General features: G+C 38.7%; 1 protein-coding gene across 6 annotated transcripts in view; it reads right to left on the reverse strand.

Moving 5' to 3' along the window:
• Window positions 1-20,860, reverse strand: part of Slc38a1 (solute carrier family 38 member 1) — a 65,410-nt gene that overhangs the window by 17,286 nt on the left and 27,264 nt on the right. For all 6 annotated transcript variants that reach the window (XR_007347377.1, XM_048802586.1, XM_015493246.2 and 3 more), the window contains one exon: window positions 1,543-1,616. Coding sequence is in view for 5 of the 6 variants with exons in the window: in XM_048802586.1 (XP_048658543.1) it covers window positions 1,543-1,616 (74 nt within the window). In the remaining variant the exon portion in view is untranslated. The remainder of the gene's footprint in view (window positions 1-1,542; window positions 1,617-20,860) is intronic.

Here is a 20,860-nt window from a genome sequence, read left to right on the forward strand (position 1 = left end):
GACACAATCTTGTTGACCATTCCTCAAATTATTTTGTGTCTTTCTCAAACTCAGACAAATAGCAGCCAACTTGGCTATGCAAGGGTTAATGCATTACATTGATAAAATAACATCTTGACATTTTTAAAGGTCAGACATGATCACCATTTCTCCTTTTTCAAGCTGGCTACAGTAGCATTATAATTAAACTCTAGATCATATGGCTTATTTTAAAATATCTCTACCTTACTGGAGGGAAATTCCCACTTTCATCTTTTTCTCAGGTTTGGTATGTACTACTGAAGAATTGATTTAAAAAAGATCCTGGTGTTTGAGACAAAAAGATTCCTTTATGATTAACTACCTGAACAGATCAGGCTAACAAAGAATTATCTTCATAACATTCCATCAATCCCTCTTGTCCTAAATATAATGATAGGCTTCTAGTAGTAATCACATAAGAATTCTGATCATTCATAACATTTAGTTCAAAGAAAGCCGCAGACAAATCTGAGCCAAGACTAATCTGGCTATAGCAAAATTCTAAAGTGATCAAAAAGCTCATATCAGTAGATACTAAAATTGTTATCCATTTATTAAAAACAACAACAAGAAAAACTGCCTGAGTAGGGTGGCACACACATGTAATCTCAGAGACTCAGAAAGCTGAGGCAACATCAAAGGCAGCCTGGGCAACTTACAAGACCCTGTCTCAAAACAAAAAAATAAGAGCTGTGTGTATGGCTCAGTTAGTAGAGTATTTGCCTAGCATGTGGGTGGTTCTGGGTTCAATCCCCAGTACCCCCAAAAGAAAAAAAGACAGAACAACAACAAAAAACAAAACACAACGACCTGTTACATTTCTTTATGACAGTTCCAAAAAGCAATATGGATCAGGCTATAATTAAACCTTTATTTAATCTCTCATAAGACTGGTGTTTAAACTAGACAATGGGTAGATCCTAAATTTATTACAAAATGTTCCAGTCATCTGTATACAATAATAGCTGGCCAATGTGGTTTTAGCTAATGTAAAAGTCAAAGTATTACAAACATAATCCAGTGTCCCAGGAATAGAAAATAAACACTTCAGGTATTACACTGCCCAGAGAACTTGAAGTCCTTGGTAGCTGGCTCCCTCCCACACTGCCTCAGGAGTAACATTTTCTCCTTGGAATATGCACCAAAGAGGATAAAAGGTCTATTTACTTTTTAAAACCTTGGAGGTTATGATATAAAACATGCAATCTTTGTTCAGGATTTATGAAGGCCTAAGGGAAAACAGAAGCCTTGAAAATGAAGTCATCTTAAAGTAGAAAAACAGATGCAACTAAGGGTTCACTTTAAATGACAATGCTATTTGCTCATTGCTCATGACAATTTAAACTTGAGTGCCTGTTTCTCTAGGCAAATAACACAATAAGTCTTCCAGTTACTGTAGGTCAAAGTAGTCTTTCTTTTTAATAATCAAATTGCTGAACAAAGAGAGCATCATTTGTTCACAATTCACCATGAACATTATTCACCCCAGCCTTAACAAAATTAGACTTTTTCTCAGCTTACCTGTTTCCTTGGAACAGATCAATAGAAGGTTTATTGAATAGATGGACAGCAATGTTACTGAAGTCAAAAGTATCCTGAAGCAAAGAAAATAAATTCTGTTGTAATAACTAGAAAACAGCATATTCTGATCTTGCATTCTAGAAGGGCAAAGATTTATTTATATGGTTAACACTATTTGTTAATAGTATCCAAAATGTGGAAACTGTTAGTCACCCTGCTTTAGAAACCTCAATAAAAATGTCCTACCAAATAAAGAAGTGCTCATTAGAATCTGAGTAAGTCTACCAGTTCAAGTTCTTTATGTAATTCAAAGCCTAAACAGCTCTCTGGGAACATTTCAGTTGAGATGACAGTAACACCACATTGTGAAACAACACATTTTTAGTCTAGGGTATGGATAGTCTCTCTTTACATCTGGGTGAGAAACTGGTTTGGGGGTGGGGAGTGAAAGAAAAAGCTTGCAGGGAGTGACCTTCCAAGAGAGACCACGTGACTCTGGGCAACTTGCTTCACTGCTTCCATCTGTGGATTGAAGACACAAGCCAAATGATGTGACCTTTCCCCCTATGGCTATTTTCAAATCTATACATTGTACCACTTATCTAATTCCCTTGTTTTTTGCACGAGGTTCCTCTGAGATGCATACCCACCTCTTCCAGTGGGGAGATTCTGACAATCAAGCATAATGAAAAGGCTTTTTTCAATGATGAACTCATGTTTTTGTTTTAGTACATCTGGCTCATTATGAAACCCTTCTCAAGAAAATTTACAGTTAAAATGATGTGGGAGATTACATAGATTATTTCTGAATCCTTTGGTTAAAACTGACATGATACTAAAAATAAAGCCCATTTATTAAAAAGAGGGGAAAAAAAATTCCATTCCCCTAGTGAAACCACTCACTCTCTGATGTAGGGAAATATAGACCTAGAACAATAAATTACTGCAATTGATTCCATGTTTGAGTAAATAAAGGCAATTATTTTCCTAGCAAGTGCTGTTGAGAGGCACTTGGCACAACATGCTGTTCTTGGCGGGGCTCCTACTCCTGATCCTCCCCCACTGCACACCTGTTGAACTCCAGGGGCTCTTGGCCCAGCTCAGAGGCCATCTCATAGGGCCATTCCTTTGCTCTGGGTGGAATGACTGTTCCTTAGTCTCTGGTCCTATAGCATTTTGCTTCTCCTGCGTGCAAAATGCTGTGGAGGAAAACAGGAAGTACAGAATGGTCACCAGCTAAACAGATGGACTGACAGAAATTGGTCAGAAAACAAGAGAGTCAGAGCACTTGGGAGGAAAAATAGAAAACCCAACACTTTGTGTATAGGCCAAACTGTCCTGCCAATAAAGGGGAATTTAGATTAATTATGCTGATTGAGGAGATACCTTCAGATGCATATTTATTTAGCTTAAGATGGTAAGTGATTAAGGGGGGTGACTAAGATGGTAAGGTAAGTTCCTTACAATCTTTGCTGGTTAAAGGACATATAAAACATTGAGAGCAAGTGTTTATTAATCAACCCAGTAGCTTTGACATATGTAATGAAACATGATTTGATATGCTCTGTGAGCGAAAAAGATACAGGATCAAATTGTAGCTTGATTTTTTTTTCCCCTATAAGATAAATAATATTTATGTTAAAAAAGTAAACTTTGAGTTTTATTCAGAGTTTTCTCAAGTTCAGGGATCCTGAACACTAAGTGGCGACTTCTACATCTGCATATGACAGACCCTGGAGGCACAGAACAGGACAGTATGGGCTTCCCAGTGAGGACAGGATGGGTGCCATCTTAGGATTTTGTCATGTGCTATTCTGGGGTGATCATGTGCCCTAATCGGACTCTGCTGGGGCCTGATAAGAACAGTACAGGAGGTATTACTACAGACCCAAGGCTGTGGTATGACCTTGCAGAAAGATGTGCCTAGCAGGAAGTATTAATTACTTAGCATCTATATAATGATTTATCAAAAGCTCTAAACTTGGAAGAAACTAAATACTTAATAGCAAAAGAAATATTCTATGAAAACATTTGCAGTGTTCTCTTCACTAATAGCCCCTGGAACCACATGGTTGTCTCTTCACGCATTCAATAGTTGAATCTCTTAGTGGATGATGCTCATCAGTGGGCCTCTGGCCCTTGTCAAAGAATTGAAGAATTTCTTCATAAAATCCTGTTACACCTTTTCCTTTATCAGATGGGATAAGTGCTGATCAGAGAAGATTGGAGTGGGATGATTCCCGATTTTATTCCCCACTTTAAAACACAGCAGGATGAAGTGCTCCCACAGCGACGGAAACAGTTCTGCTCCCATGTTTAAAGGACAGAACACTGCACCCCACAGGAAAGGACACACAGCGAGTGTCCCAGAGCCTCTGCATTTAACCATTCAATCTGTGAAGACTCTCTTTCATCCCTCACAGAATATGAATCTTTCCTTTCATGACTGAAAACTAACATAAAACAAAACTTTTTTTTCCCCTTGTCAGGCCACTAAAAAGCAAACTGTGTATGTAAAATTCTAATAATTCTTCTAGGATACCAGAAACTAGCATTAGCAAGATTAAAATTTAGAAAAGGACACCTCTTTATTTAGATTCTTAGAAATAAGCAGTATGTTGTCTAATTGACTCTAACAGATCCCACAATGGTTTAAGAAAACCAAGTCGGAGATGCTGTGAAACACAGAAACCATGACATTTAAAGGAAAACACTGAGAGGAACAATGGGAGAGACCGTGAGGGCTTATTTAAACACTGGTGTTGAGTAGCACGATGCCCCTATTTGTCTAAATAGGTATTTGAACACATAATTATGGCTTCCTGGAAGAGAAACACTAGCTGGTATTCTTGAGTTAACAAAGGGTAACACGAGTAATTCCTTTTTTCATTTTATCTGGATTATCATTTAAGCCTCCACACTGTTAACCATTGGCCGAAAGTTTTAATACGGCTGGCACAAACACTGGTGGCTGGAAAAGGCATTTTTACATGGTACTTGGGGTTTTGAGATGTTGATATTTCATACGTGTGTCTGGCCTTGACTAGAGGGGATCTAGGGCACGTAACTACATGGCCAGTGGGGAAGGGGCGGTGGGAAGGTCAGAACTGTGAAGAATGTGATCAGGAAATTTTGTCTCCTGAGAGGATTGCTAGGGAACTCTAGAGGATTTCTAGACTTGAATCAGGGACAGACCTTTGCAGACTACCTCGGTCTAGATCTACACCCAGTACAAGAAACCGCCACACTCCACACAAACATACAGGTACCAGATTTGCAAAATATCTTCTGAGAGGGGACCCAGTAGGCAACTTGTTCTGTTTCTGGATAGTTCTGTGCTTTGGAACTGAGGCTGAGCTGAAATCACTGCTGCTATTCTACCCTTGGTCCTCACTTTACCCTCAAGATCTGTTTGAATCTACCTGAAATCTAACCCCTCTTCTACCTAACAATCCCTCCGAAGGAGACTGGACACTTTGACTTAAACACCTCCAGACTTTTCAACAGTTCATCTTGTGAGAAAGGGTTCAGATGATTTCCTCTTCCAAGGTCTGTGTGCTGAGACAAGTACAACACTACAACTTCAGTTTCTGTCCAGATAGTGCAAAGCATGACGTGATTTTCGGTTCTCTTGAGTTGGACGTCATATTTCTTTTAAGGCAAACTATTTTGGGATTCATTTTTATGGCAGTCATGTCACACTTCTCATTCTTTTTGAGCTCTGGTATAAAATGCTCCTAGGCCAAGTCTGCCTGATTCTAGCCTATCCTGTCTACTTTTTTTAAGTGTGAAATTCTACATTTATTTTTATTACATTTTATCTCTCAAGTCTTGTGCTATCTTTTAAAATTCTTTTTTTTTGGTTCTACCCATCTCAGCAGCTTCGTATCTTCAGTGTACCTTCATGAAGCCTCTGATCCTGACTGAATAGAACAAGACAATCTGCAAATGACTCACTGTCTAGCTGACTGCTCAAGCCAGAAGCCTGGAAGTCATTGTTGATTTCTTACCTATTCTCTCATTCCTCATACTCAATTCACAAGCAAAGCTCTTATCATTTCTACCTCCAGAATATATCCCAAATACATAAGCTGCTTTCCCTATCTCCACTGACACCAGTCCAAGGAGCTATCATCTTTAACTTCTGATAACTTTTACCCATCTCCCTTTTTGTACCTCCTTAGATCTATCCTTCACCCAGTAGCCAGAATCATTTTTTATTTTATTGCTTTTTTGTGTCTCCATCACCAGATTACAGGACAGGCCATGGTGACTGAATTCACCTACTTACCTGTTTACATTCAACACCAAACACACGAACAATAGACTCTTAGCTAAGAATCAGTGAACTTACAAATATTAGGATCTCGTTTGCAAGTTAGGTGAGTCTATATCAATACCTTGGTAAAATCAAGACTTATTTAGGATAGTCCCTGTGACCTACTAGTTTATCCAGATGTTGAAAGATGATGTTAGGCTGAGTTAGAAGGTGCACATCTGTAATCCCATCTAATTGGGGGAGTAGGGAACTGAGACAGGAGGGTCACAAGTTCAAGTCCAGTTTTGACAACTTAGTGAGACACTGTTTCAAAATTTAAAAAAATAAATAAATAAAGGGCTAGAGATATAGCTCAGGGGTAGAGCATCCCTGGGTTCAATCCTCAGTATCAAAAGAAAAAGTTAATTTAATGCCATTTAGGGAAGTTTTAAGTCTCTTTGGAGCAATATTTTCTGTGTTAACTGCACATAAACAAGCCATTTAGTAATTTGCTCTATAACATTGCTTGGAGTCCACTTTTTGCCACTTTTGAAAGCTGGGATGAAATCTGCCTACTTCCAATCCTCAGGGATACTCCTGCTCTCCATGAGTTCTTAAATATTTGTGACAGAGGTTTAAGATACATTTACTCTATTTGCTACTAGAAAATTTGACTCATATCAAACAATGAACTTCTACACACTTATGTTTTGAATCATATTGACAGGAATGTAATTCTTTATTCTTCCATAACTTACCCAAAGATTCTATGGATGAAGTTACAATAAATTTCATTTTAAAAATACAATATGAGAATAAGATGGAAAGCTTTGACAACAAACAGAACCAAAATATTTAAGGTGGTTGAAATGCTCTACACCATGATTGTGCGGGTGATTTCACAAGTGTAATCGGGTAAACTTATCAAATCCTCTCCTTTGAACTGGGGATTTTATTGTATATAAAGTACACCTAACAACAAAAACGAACAACCCCAGAAGACTTTAAGGGAGATGAGACTATATTTTTAAAAGCCTTGTTATACAGCAAGATTCAAGTGACATTCCCAACCCAGCATCAGAGCCCTTTCGAGGGGTGGAGGTGAAGCAGCTGTCACTGCTTTGGATCCAGAAATAGCTCAGATGGGGGTGTTGGGGGCTGGTTCCCAGCTGAGTGCTTTCAACTCCTCCAGGACCCGCTGTTTTCAAAAGAACAGAGAACCCATACCAGCCCTCTCTAGCATGACTCTCCCTTGCCAAAGCTGAAAGCAGCTAATTGGGCAGGTATGGGCTGGGACCTGACATTCTGCATTCTAACAAGCATTCCAAAAATGCTCATGCTTGCTGGTCCATGGACCACACGTGAAGGGCTGAGGTTTAAAGCCTCCCAGTTAGATGCTGTGGTGCATGCCTGTAATCCCAGCTACTTGGAGGAAAAATTTTAAAAATGAAACAATCTGAGACAGGAAGAAGACTACAAGTTCGAGACCAGCCTGGGCAACTTAGCAAGACCCTTTCTCAAAATTAAATTAAAAGCATTCCCCAGTCTTTTTAGCTTGATTGGTAGAGTGCCCAATCTGGCACTGGGTTCACCTGCCAGTTCCAAGAGAAAAAAATAAAATAAAAAATGGCTCAAGCTCTGGCCTCATAAATCTCAGTTGTTTCTGTTTCTCAGCAAGGTAGTCTGCCACACTGTCTAGGCCAGCGTGATAGCTCCATTGTCTGGAACATGGACCCATAGTTATCCAGGTCAGACTGCAATGAAAGGAAGCACCTAACCGCTGAATTAGTTGCACATTTTGGGGTTGATTTCTTTAAGCTCTCCTTACTTCACCAGGATATATATTTAAACATTATTTTCAAATTATTCTCCTCCATGTTGCTCTTTCTAAAAGTGATCTGAGGCTCAACACACTATATAATGCTTCCTCTTCTTTCTTTTTCGGTCAGCTGATCCTATATTGAAATATTTTTCTTTGTCCTTCTTAACTAGCTGGGCATCCCACTCATCCCACTGCTGTCATCTAGGAAGTCACTAGGGTGGTGGCCATCAGCATCTCAGCCCAGAGACTGGGCAGTCCCTGGGATCTCCTTAAGGGTTCCAGAAAGTTCTTTGACTAAATGTCGTTGCTATATCTGTTGGGCAATGTTGTTGGTCTCATAAAAAGTCATATTCCTATGTTTGAAGTTTTTCTATTTCTTTCTGTCTCTTCATGGTTCCTTGAGGCTTTGATGATCAAGGTAGAGGTAGAAGCCTCAATCCAGGCCTATCTGTCCTAAAGGTCAGCTTCACTATAATCCTCAGCCCTGTCTAGTCACCAGTTGCCTTGGCAATGTATCATCAACCTGTTTCGGAGGCTGATTCAGGGGTGTGATCTCAGGATCCAGCGTGGACGTGGCACCTGCCTTGCTGATAGCCCACCTCAGGCACAGAGTATTGATTTCAATGGGGTCAAACCTGGGTAGCACAGTAGTAGCAGCTGGTGCTGAATGAACCTGGATCACAACAACTTAAGAAAGTTGCACCTTCGCCTCCTCCAAAGCCAAAAACCAAAGCCTAATTCTTCCTCTTCTAAATCCAGTTGGAAGCATAAAACTTCAACCATCTTCAATTAAGTGAGCAGAACAATCTGTAAAAAAAACTCCCTAAGCTAGAATTTTTTAAATGGTCTTAATACTTGTTCTGTTTTTATTTATGTCTGTCTCCCACCAACCCACAACCCTCACTTCAAAACTCAGATATACTACTGGTTGAGCCAGAATATATATTTTTTTTCTTTCTTTCTTTCTTTTTTGAGAGAGAGAGAGAGAGAGAGAGAGAGAGAGAATTTTTTTTAATATTTATTTTTTAGTTCTCAGCAGACACAACATCTTTGTTTGTATGTGGTGCTGAGGATCGAACCTGGGCCGCACGCATGCCAGGCAAGCGCGCTACCGCTTGAGCCACATCCCCAGCCCCGAGCCAGAATATTTACAAGAAAAAATTAAAATCCAGTACCAAAGAACTAGATAAACCAAGGGAAGCACGTTGCTTTTTGGTTGATCATCTTCCTGCAGCCCTGACCCTCTGCTGCTGGCCTCTCTCTCTCTCCTGCTCCTACCTCTTACCTCCCTGCTTTCCAAACTGTCCCTGCTATCCACCTGCACCTCTTCATTCATCTTTCATCTCTGTTACCACCTCTCATCGTCTTCTATCCCACCTCCCATTCCTCCAAGGGAAATATGTGTACGAAGATCTGAACAGAGGACAGACCTTCCTGAAAGTCATGGAGGGGCTGGGCAGCGTGGAGGACTCAACTGTTGATGGAGACCAAGAACGTGAAGTGCTGTCTGTCTGCGTGGTTGGAAAACTCAGAACCAGGACAGTGTGTTAGACAGTGAAAAAGGAAGCAGGGTACGAGCAAGTGAGGGACCTTGATATTTAATCTGGACAGAGAAAGAGGCACTGACCAGAGGTTCTCCATGAGCTTCAAGGCCAGGAACAGGTCCTGTCCTGTGGAAGCCATGCCAGGTGGGAGGCTTACATGAAGAGGCAAAGGACACAGGGAAAGAATCCTTTATTTAATGAGAGCTCAAATGGAAGGAGACGCCTGAAAGTGAAGAGAGGGACGAGGGTTTTGAGTCCCCTAGTTCATATGAATATTTTAGATATTCTGAAAAATTCAAAATTATCTTTTGCATCAAGTAAGTTTCTTGAACTTTATTTATTTTATTTTATTATTTATTTATTTATTTATCTGGTACAGGGGATTGAACTCAGGAGGCACTCGACCACAGAGACACATCCCCAGCCCTATTTTGTATTTTATTTAGAGACAGGGTCTCACTGAACTTGCAATCCTCCTGCCTCAGCCTCCCAAGCCGCTGGGATTACAGGTGTGCACCACTGTGCCCAGCAGCTTTAATTTATTTTAATGGGAATTCAGTATGATTAATAAAATACTTTATTGGTTATTAGCAATGATAAATTTTAGAGTATTCATTATATGTCAGGTCTATCAAGTGCATTTTTTCTGGTGGTGGGATGTACTGGTACACTTTGGTAGTGGTACACTTTACCACTAAGCTACATCCCCAGTTCCTTTTTATTTTTTATTAAGACAAGGTGCTGCTAAGTTGCTGAAGCTGGCCTCAAACTTGCAACCCTCCTGCCTCAGCCTCCTGAGTTGATGGGATTATGGACATGCACCACCATGCCCAGCACACATTTTTTTTTCATATTTCACTTATAAATAGGACTATTACATTCCTATTTTGCAGATAACTGAAGTCCAGAGAGATTAAGTATTTTTGCCTAGGGTCACACAGCTAGCTAGCATCAGAGGATTCGCACACCGGGCTTAGGTAGCATGTGATTATTTGTAGTATTTCCAAATTGGGCCAGGAAATGAAAGGGGTGATTTTAAAACGCTGGCCCAGCAGCAGGTAGGTATCAATTATTTGTACAATTCCTTCCATTTCTTTTCTTATAAGTCAGTCTAAACTCTTTGCTGCAAAACTTCTCTTAAGCTAGCCTGTCGGTTAGGTATTTTCCCTTGTCTAGAAAAAGTATCACTGATGTCCAAATCAAATAATACCTAATGTTAATATGATCCTAAAAAGAAAGAAGTATTTAAAAGAGGTATGAAGGCAGAAATAGAAGCTTACCAGTTTAGCTTACCAGTTTAGCTTTGTGGGGTTAAAAAGTTAGCAGGAAGTCTGAGCTTAAATGAGGAAGTTGTACTAGTAAGAAAGAAAGCCGTGTGCTACTACCACTTCCTGTTTTTGCCTATAGTTGGTAAAGCACTGTGGGTTTTGTGGGTGCTTCATTTATAACTGCTGACACCTCCTCCTTCCTGTTCTTGCATTCCATAAGGACATCTGCTGGTTGCTCTTCTCCTCAAACCTACATCCTTACCCTTTAAAATGATGCCCCCCTTTTCATACTCTAAAGGTGAAAAATTCCACATACTATTAAAATAGACAAATATGCAGTTCTTGGTGGGTATTTTGGACTTTTCCCCAGTAGAATTGTAGATGTGGGGTTTCATTCATACTTTGACACTCCATTTCCATGGTAATGTTGCACACTTAAGGAGATGAGGTACAACAGCAATGCCCAATGGTCATGTTGCCATACTCACCTTATTCCAGGAATCAGTTTGATTCTGGGCAAGCCACTTAACCTCTGAGAATTTTAGTTTCTTTATAAAATGGGGATGATAAATAGGGTAGTTATAGAGAGTTCATGAAACAATGTATATATTAAAACTATCTTATTCTTTTAAAAAACCTTTTAAAAAATAAAAGCTCTTCTGAGTTAGCAAGCCACACAAAAAGGGACTGTGGGTAGCTTTGGTCTATGGGCTGTCATGTGCTGACCAACCCTTGATATAGATGTAGATCTTTGATACCATGTGCCTGATATAAGGAGAAGTCTGTGGCCATAGAACAAAGCAAAACTAACCAGTCCACATAGGAGCTATTTCCTAATCTATTAAACCAACTACCACTCTGTGAGTAATAAAAGTTCAAGCTAACCTTGCCAATCTAACTCTCTGAACTATATTTAAACTACCCTACTCTGCTGATACATACCCAGTCTCCTGCAAGCCAGAACGTGAATGGAAGAGGCATTCTACACATCATGGAGATGAATTAAGCTGTTAAAATCATGGACAGTAGAGTTGTCTTTTGCAAGCTAAGAAAAATACAGTGGACCCAAACAGAGGCCACCCTGTTGTCCTTGGGTTAGCACCAAGGTATCTGAGGTAACTGAGCCTAAAAGAAGTGAACTCTTGTGCATGGACATGTGCACACACACATACGCACACACAGGCACACACAAACGCACACACATTCCTATCTTTCCAGGCCAAGAGAATTGAATTCTTGGAACCCCTTATCAGATGCATGATAGATGACTCATAAGCTAAGTGCTCAACTTTTAAAACAATGGATGGGACTCATCTCCTACTCATGCCAACTCTTTCTGTTTACAAAATAGACACTCATTGTTAGCATGACACTCACTTTCCCACTTCCCTATTTCTGAAAAGCTTCTAAATCCAATGAATTTCAATAGAATTCAGTGGCACTGCCACTGTCCTTTTTCACATGTATTTCAACTGCTGGCAAACCTCAATGTGCCACTTCTCCCGTTCCAGGATTATTATTTCCAAACAAGAGACCCCGATGCCAATAATTTTTGCTGCCAGCTGAGGGACAGCACTTTTCAGATCATTTCTAAGGAACCATGACTATAACTCAAAGAATTTTAAAAACAAGTAACTGATTGACAAGACAGAAGACGAATATGCCCATTATCCGAGGACCTCCTAGGATCATCCGGAAGAGTAGGGTTTCCTTACTGACTCCTTTAAATACCCCATTTTTATATCACGAGATCCTATTTGATCTTTCCTTGGAATTGTGCAGAGAAAAAAAAGGACTTAACATTTACAAGGAATAGCTCAGAAAATGTCACAAAGACCATCTTTGTTACCACTAAATGCAAAATTATCATCTTGATAGGCATCACTCCAACTTTTTAGAATATATATGAAGTAACCAAGCAATGGCAGTTCAAGAACAGGGAGAAAATTTGCAAAGGTACAGGGCAATCTCAACCCAATCTGGAGTTTGCTGACAGATACTGAGAGACAGAGAGCTCTGCTGAGGTAGTTGTTTAAAATGAATATAAACCTCCTAATAAAAAGAGAACATTTCTATGATAGGACAACAAACTAGTTCCCACAATGTAGGAACAGGTACTTAGGGCCATGTGTTGATGAGTCTGTAGTTCCAATTTTATTTGTCTACCCTTAATGTGGGCGCAATTGTAAAATGCTGAATTTAAAGAGAAGAGAGACCTGGTAATCTAATCTCAGTTGACAAACACCCTTATTTTATCTTTACTACGTGGCTATTTACTGGTTTGTTTGTAAACACTAGTTACAGACAACAAAATGATATATTCTTTTATTGATAAAATAATTACAAATGGCCCACCAAGGCAAATATTGGAAGAAAGCGAAGAATTCAGCTACAATGAAAGCAAACAACACACCACAAAATGAAGGTCATTGCTGTAAACTGACAATGACAATTACTGTCCTTTTTGCAAAGAGCAATTTAACAACAAATGCCCTTTTGCAATACTAACCTCATACTGTATTTCTTAACAATCTTTGAACTACTCTGAATTTTCAAATGAAGGAGACATTCTTAAGGAAAGTAAATAATAAGAAGTGAGTTCCAGAACCTTCTGATTATTATCATTTCATCTCCATGGCCAACTAAAAATCTGAGGGTAAACTAAACCTTTTGATTGACTTTTTTTCTCCTCTGTAAGTGCAACAATGATAAGAGCCAATGTTTTGCTCTAAAGCTTTGCTTTTTGTTTTGCGAAATATAATGCTTACATAATCATTCATTCATTTCAATAGACTCTATTGAGAAATACCTATATGCAAGCACTGTTCTAGATCCTCTTGGGGGTAAGGATCACAATTTGAATGAATAAGGAAAAATTTAACATGAATCCTGTTAAGTATTACTATCCTGTTACTTATTTACTAGAAATGTAGAGATTACACTGCAAAGTAAAGGAAGAGAAATCTCCCTTCCACTTGGCAGGACCAGAGAAGCATCTCTGAAGGAGATGGCATCTGCCCTGAGTCTTACAGGACTGCCAGGATTCAGAAGCATGGAGAGATGAGGTGGGGTGAGGTGAGGTAGAGGCACCTCAGCTTCTATAGATTGGGAGATGGCCAACGTGACCAAAGCACAGGGTACGAGGTTGAAAACAGAATTTGGACCAGGCAGCACCACACTGATTTCTCATTTGAGCTCTTGTGGTCTACAGACACCAAAAATATTTTCTCAAGTTTTCTTTAGGTAAGAGGAAAAGGAGTTTTATTATATTGGTTTTAAGTTCTCTAGAGACCACTTTTTTCAACTAGTTTTTTCCTCCTAAAAGTACATTGCAAAAATAAATTCAAAGAGTATAAATTTTCCATCTCCACTCCACTCCCCAGACTCTCTCACTCTCCAGAAGTTCCCACCATCAATAGTTTTCTTGTCCAACCCCCTCAAATATTCTGGGCAATAGGTACACAATATACAGTCTCCATCCATGCTCGCTGCCATCCAATATTCAGTTTGCTTTCACATAATAATATTATAATCTACAGTAAAAGTGCTCTTGGGAAACATGTCTATTTTACTCCTTAGTAATAATCTTATATTCTATTTTATGAAACTACCATGATTATTTAACCAATTTCCTAATGATGAACTTGGTCTTATTTGTCTTTGCTACTAAGTGGTGTTCAATTTTTAATAACAGAAAAAGTTAGTTACCTCTTTGCTGGGAATTAAGTTCAAGGGCTCCTGAGGCAGTAGGAAATCCTTAAACTGCACATGAGGAAAAGCATGAAAAATACAAAGTTGCTGTTGAGCAGTTCAGCTGCTCTACTGGTTTTGTATTATACTGTATTCATATGTTCTGCTCACTGTGACCAAGAACTTGACCACCCCTGATCTACAGTTTGGTACACTTGATACTGAAAAGCTGTTTTTATTACAATAACGAGAATGGTTCTTGGTGGAATACTAGCACGATAAGTCCAAAAGAAAAAAAAAATCCGGAATACTGATGATTTTGCAAGGTGATTTTAAAGCTGAATTATATTGGAAAGTTAAAAGTATTAACTTACAAACATCCATTGATGAGGATAAAACTTCTCTCATATTGTACATTACCCACGCAGGGCTGGCTTCTGAAGGAGAGGGCAACACTAAAAGGCAGTCCAGGGCTTTTGATCTCACTGATTCTGGAGTCGAGCAAGTCTATCTCCTCTACATCCTAACTCATGATCATATGTAAGTTGTTAAGCCTCACTTAGTTCACCTGTAGAATGGGCTATATGTACCTCCTGGTGCTGTTGGGGGGTATTAAATATAACGTGGCATACATAGTTACCTACACAGTAGAAGTTCAATACATGTTAACCATTATTTAGTGTCTAATAATAACTACAGTACTTGAACAAATATTTACTGTATACCAGGTACTATTGTACCCTCTGCATCTCTTTTCTCTTACACATTAATATACGCATGCACGTGCATGCACACACATCACATACTCATTTACCCCTCACAGCAGGGATTAATACTGATTAATAAAATTCTCCTTGCCTGACACTTTTCAAAGTGTGTTTTAAATACATTTGCATTTCCACAACCAGGACCCAAATGTAGTAGAAAACAAGAGACAAAAAGGTCTGGAATTCTAATTAACCAAAATTAAAAAAAAAAAAAACTATTATTTTGTATAGATCGCAATGCTATTTGACAATATTATGTATTACATCAAAGGGATTGTTTGCACACTCACTGCGATTTCTTTTGTTTTTGTGTTTTGCATGTGTGTAAATGTGTGTGTGTTAATGAAGATTAAAGCCAGGTTTGCTCTACCACTGTGCTATCTCCACCCACCCACCCCTTTTTTTTTTAATTTTGAGACAAGGTCTCACTAAGTTTCCCAGGCTGGCCTCATGCACCACCCTGTCCAGTTACACATTCATTGTTTACAATAAACTCTAACATCTCAGAAGAGTCATGAATTTCACTGTCCTCATTCATGGTTGTAAACTTAAGGGATACATTATTTAAATATAAATCATGTATTGCTTTATCAGATTCTGTATAGTTTAATAAAAACCTCATTTACCTAGCATTATAAGGAGACGGTATGTTCTAAAGAGATAAATTTTCCATAAAATGCATGCCTTTAATGGAAATATTTAGAAAGCATGACAAAACATAACCCACCATTCTTTCATGTCGATAATAACTTTTAACTCCTACTTTTGTGATGACAGCATTATGGGGATACCTAGGAAAATAAAAAGTTACATGGGAGGAGATTTCTTTGGCACTCATTGCCTTTTCTTTGGATTCCCAATCGAAATGGAATCTCAATTCATAGGAACCCTTTGCCCTGAGCACTTGTGTCTCAGTATATCCCTCACTACTGCCTCCAGCTATGGCCCCATTTGTTTCTCACAGAAAATTATACCTTCGAAACAAGTGTAAATTGAGATTCTGCACAAGCTTACTTCCTGTTTATCAGAAGGCATTATAAGACCTCAGAAGCCACGCACAGTAGTGAACATCTGTGGCTTGAGAGGCTGAGGCAGGAGGATCTCGAGTTCAAAGCCAGCTTTAGCAACTTAGCAAAGCCCTGAGCAACTTAGCAAGACCCTGTCTCTAAATTAAAAAATGACAATAGGCTGGAGATGGGGCTCAATGGTTAAGTGCCCCTGGGTTCAATTCCTGATACTGAAAAAAAAAAAAAGCAACAAAATAAAACACCTCAGAATTTAGGAAAATGCAAAATCTAACAGCATTCTTACAATGTGCAGAACTCACTGAATCAAATTGAATTGAATTAGATGTGTGGGTTGAACAGGAATCAACAGCCATTACTCTACGGGTTTAAAAAAAAAAAAAAAAAAAAGCTAGTCCCACACTCAGCCAAGAAACCACACCAACAAGTTTCCAGATGACCCCAGCAAAGAGTTCCACCCCAGCCCCAGCGCGACACGGAGGAGCCTTGCCGGCTATGTATCTAAAGAAGCCTGCACAGTCTTGGGCTCCGTTTCCCTGTTGGCCCATGAGTCTGGAACAGGGCCCTGTACCAGATGAAATGTCCTGAACCTGCCAAATGCTTCTTGGCTTTGAGCAGCTGTGGGAGCAGCTGGTTTTACAACGGTCACAGAGCGAGTCCTTGTTCTAAGGTGGGAGAGTCCTGTGTGGCATGAGACACTTTTTAAGTTTGACTCTTTATACTACTACCTTCAGGAGCTTTCACCCAAAGATTTGGTGTGTTGTGCTCTCAATTTCTGTGTCTTGCAAAGAACTAAATGACGTAAAATAGTTTCATTCAGGGGAAATCTTTCAACTATAAAAGTCAAGATTATCCAATTCGTTGCTCATTCAGAAGCAAAAGAGTCATGAGATACGAGATCAATTATCCCTGAGCCAGTATAGTTAAAAATCAATTGATGTGAGGAAAGAGGGAAGTGATACTGGCCAAATTGTACTGTTGCACTGTGTGCATGTACAAATATGTAACAACAAATCCCATCAATATGTACAACTATAATGCACCAATAAAAAATGTGGAAAAAAAATTAACCGATTTCCAAGAAGGGTAGATTGGATACAAGGATTTACTCCTACTCCTTTCTAATATAAAAGTAAAGGGATTTGATTTTACTCTTTTCAAGGTATAAAGCTGCTGAGACAGTAAGAATATGAGGAAAGAATTGTTTCAGAACTTGGAAGGTAAACAGAACTGAATCCTGAAATGAGAGTGGACAGAGCCAAGACCAACCCAATTTTTACCACAGAATCCTCAAAACACTCTGGTGGCATTACTGGCAGTAAGGGGCAGTGGAGGGGAATAATTAAAATATAGTGAATATTTTGAGTGCTCTTGAAGGGGCAGCTAGAACCCCCAGAGCAGGCTTTTCCTCCATAAAGCTGAGCAGTCGCTCTTTTCCCATCTTAACAGAGTTTGAAGATACTGGACAGTTTAAAATACAGACTTCTGGGTGAGGAACTGGGCACAATTTGGGGATGGGGCACTGTGATGAGAATTGAGGACTCAGGGAACACAGGCATGCTGTGATATTCCCAACAGCCCCCTCCTCTAACTTGGTCCCCAGAAAGACAACACCCAGGCCCAGACCCTGCAGGAATTGCAAGATCTTCTCTGTGTGATCCAAAGAGCTAAAGAGGAAGCATCCTAGAGAAACTGACATGGGGTAGGCACATAGCTCTGTGGTAGAGGGCTTGCCTAGCATGCATGAGGCCCTGGGTTCATGGTCTCAAGAATCAGCACTGAGAAAGAAAGAAAGAAAGAGAGAGAGAGAGAAAGAAAGAGAGAGAGAGAGAGAGAGAGAGAGAGAGAGAGAAAGGAAGAAAGGAAGGAAGGAAGGAAGGAAGAGAGAAAGAGAGAGAGAAAGGAAGGAAGGAAGGAAAGAAAAGAAAAGAAAAGAAAAAAATTGATAGAGAAACTGACATTGGTGGCTCCTCAGGTAAAGGGTTATGAAGAGCACCTTGAGTGAAGCTGTTACAAACTGGCCCCATGTGCACCCACAAGGTTCCAGTTAGCCTTGCTTTTCCGCATTCTTGAATATAACAGACAAGGAAGAGCCACCTGACATCTGAGGAAAGAGTCCAAAACAATAAAACAAACATCAACTTGCACAAAAGGATACAATCCTTAGAAAATCTCTAAGACAAATGGTCCAGTTTCTTCAACAAATTACATGGAAAACAAGGAGAGAGACAGCAGACCCTGTATAGATTAAGAGACTTCAAACACATAATGACCAACAGTTGCACTGTATGAACCTTATTTGAGTACTGATTTGAAAAAATCCAACTGTTTTGGTTTGTTTAAATATAAAATCATCAGTAATTTAAATATTAGTTGGATATTCAATATTAAGGAACTGTTGTTAATTGTTGGTTTTAGGTATGACATATTATGGTTATGTTTAAGAGTTCTTATATGTTATATGTTAGTTCTTATATGTTATATATACGGAAATATTTATGGATGAAATGATATGATGGTTGAGATTTGCTTCAAGACAATCTAGGAGTGGATTGATTAAATAATTGTGGCCATAGGATGAGGGAACATGAAAATCTTTTATATTATTCTATGTTTGAAATTTTCCACAATGGAGAAAAACTATCATAAGAATCCTCAGAGAAGACAATGACCCTAAGACTTCTGACCCTAAGACAGAACCAAAATAACATTAAGAAAGGAAACATTCAGAGTATTTTAGAAAGCTCCTATAAATAAAAAACTAATAACAGAAATAATATAGTCACTAAAAAGCTGGGGGAAAAAAATTGACAAATCCCAAGGATTACAGCTAAATGTTATTAGAAATGAAAATAAAGAAAATATTTTAAAAGTTGGAGGACCAGTCCAGAAGGTCCAAAATCTGAGTAATGGTTCCAGGAGAGAAAAGAAAAACAAGAGGAAAGAATTCATTAACATAATAATTTAAGAAAAGTTCCCCAAACTGAAGACCATGGATTTCTAAAAGGACACATCAACTGCTCACACAAAAAATGAAAACAGGCCCACAGCACGGCTCCACAAGGTCACTGTGAAACTGCGCAACACTGCAACAAAGAGATTCAGCAAGTTTCCAGAAAAAATAAAGCTCCAAACTGGATTATATATAAAAGATTAGGAATCAGAAGTATTTGGAATCTCACAACAGAAAAATCTCAAAGGCAATGGAGCAATATCTTCAAACTTCTGAGGGAAAATTATCACCAATACAGAGTTCTATATCTAGCCAAACTGCCAATCAAAGACGAAGACAGATAAATCTTAAATTTGGTCTTTTCGTGTTATCCCATAACTCATGGTTTTTTACTATCCTCTCTGCATGATCAACTTTAATTTCAAGGTTATATATTTTGTCTTCTTTGCCTGAGGCTCTGTCTTCCAAGTGGTCTAGTCTGGTGGTAATGTTTTCCATTGAATTTTTAATTCAGTTTATTGATTTCTTCATTTCAAGGAATAGAGCTACGTTGGATTAGGTAGAGGGGAGTGAAGGAGGGGAGGGGTAGAGAGGTAGGAAGGATGGTAGAATGACTTTGACATTATTACCCTATGTACATATATGACTACACGACTGGTGATTCTTCATCATGTACAGCCAGAAGAATGAAAAATTATACTCCAATTATGTGTGATGTGTCAAAATGCATTTTACTGTCATTTATAAGTAATTAGAACAAAATTTAAAAAAAAAAAAAAAAAGCTTCTTCATTTGATGCAACTCCACTAATCTATTTTTGATTTGTTATCTGTGTTTTTGATATCATCCCTTTGAAATCACTGCCAAGACCACAGTCATAGAGTTTCCCCTCTTGTTCCCCCCCCCCCCAGGACTTTTATAGCCTTGGTTCTTATTTTTTTAAGTCTTTAGTTCATTTCAAGCTTTATTTTTCTGTAAGACATAAAATCTGGGTCCAATTTCATCATTATGCATGTGAATATTCTGTTGTCCCAACTCTACTGGGAGTTGTTCGCTTGGTCTAATATTGATCCTTGGTGAAGATCAGTTGACTATATATGGGATTTAGTTCTGGGCTCGTATTCTGTTCCACCAATTTGTATGCCTTTTTTTTTATGTCAGTACCATATTATTTCAATTCCTGTAATTTTATATCTTAAAAATAAAGAAAAGAGATGCCTCCAAAAAAAAAAAAAAAAAGACAAACAAAAGATGAAAGTAGAATCAAAACATTTTTCAGACATGAAACTCAAAAACTTTATTCCCATTCATGTTTTCACAGCAAGGAAATAAAACTAGAAAGGGGAAGAAATGAAATACAGGAAACAAGGGTTCTACCACAGAAGAGGGGTGAAGGGAATCTCCAGAAAGGTGACAAAGAGAGATTCCCATTGCAAGTTACTCCCTATGCCTCAGTTCCCTGTCTGTGAAATGGGGAACTGTCGATAGTATGATACCTACCTTGTAGAGCTGTCAGGATGCAGTATAAAGCAAGAGCTGCAAGAGTTGTTATCCCCATCAAGTAATTGACTTTTTATACTTTAACATATAACTTGAAACATTACAATGACTTTTTAAAAAGAAAGAAAGAAAGAAATATAATACACATTTATGAACTCAATGAATTTCTACCTTTGGAACGACTGAAAGAAGTCATAGAACCATAGGGCTTTGGAGGTTGGCAGGGTTCTGAGATCTTATCTTGTACAATTTCCTTGTCTTAAAGAGAAAGAAAGGGAAGCTCAGAGAGGCTAAGTCATTTGCTTAAGAGTACACAGTCACTTAGAACAGGAGTTGGGACCAAATGTCTCATGTCGATGCACTGGAAATCATTAAGTGTAACTACCCAACTATGCCTGCAGCATCCTCAGAGTTTCACATATACCCAAAAAAGAAAATAATAATATTAAAAAAATAATAATAATATTAATAATAATATTTTAAAAAGGCTA

This window comes from Marmota marmota, unplaced genomic scaffold (genome assembly GCF_001458135.2).
Source record: "Marmota marmota marmota unplaced genomic scaffold, marMar, whole genome shotgun sequence".
Taxonomy (NCBI): domain Eukaryota; kingdom Metazoa; phylum Chordata; class Mammalia; order Rodentia; family Sciuridae; genus Marmota; species Marmota marmota.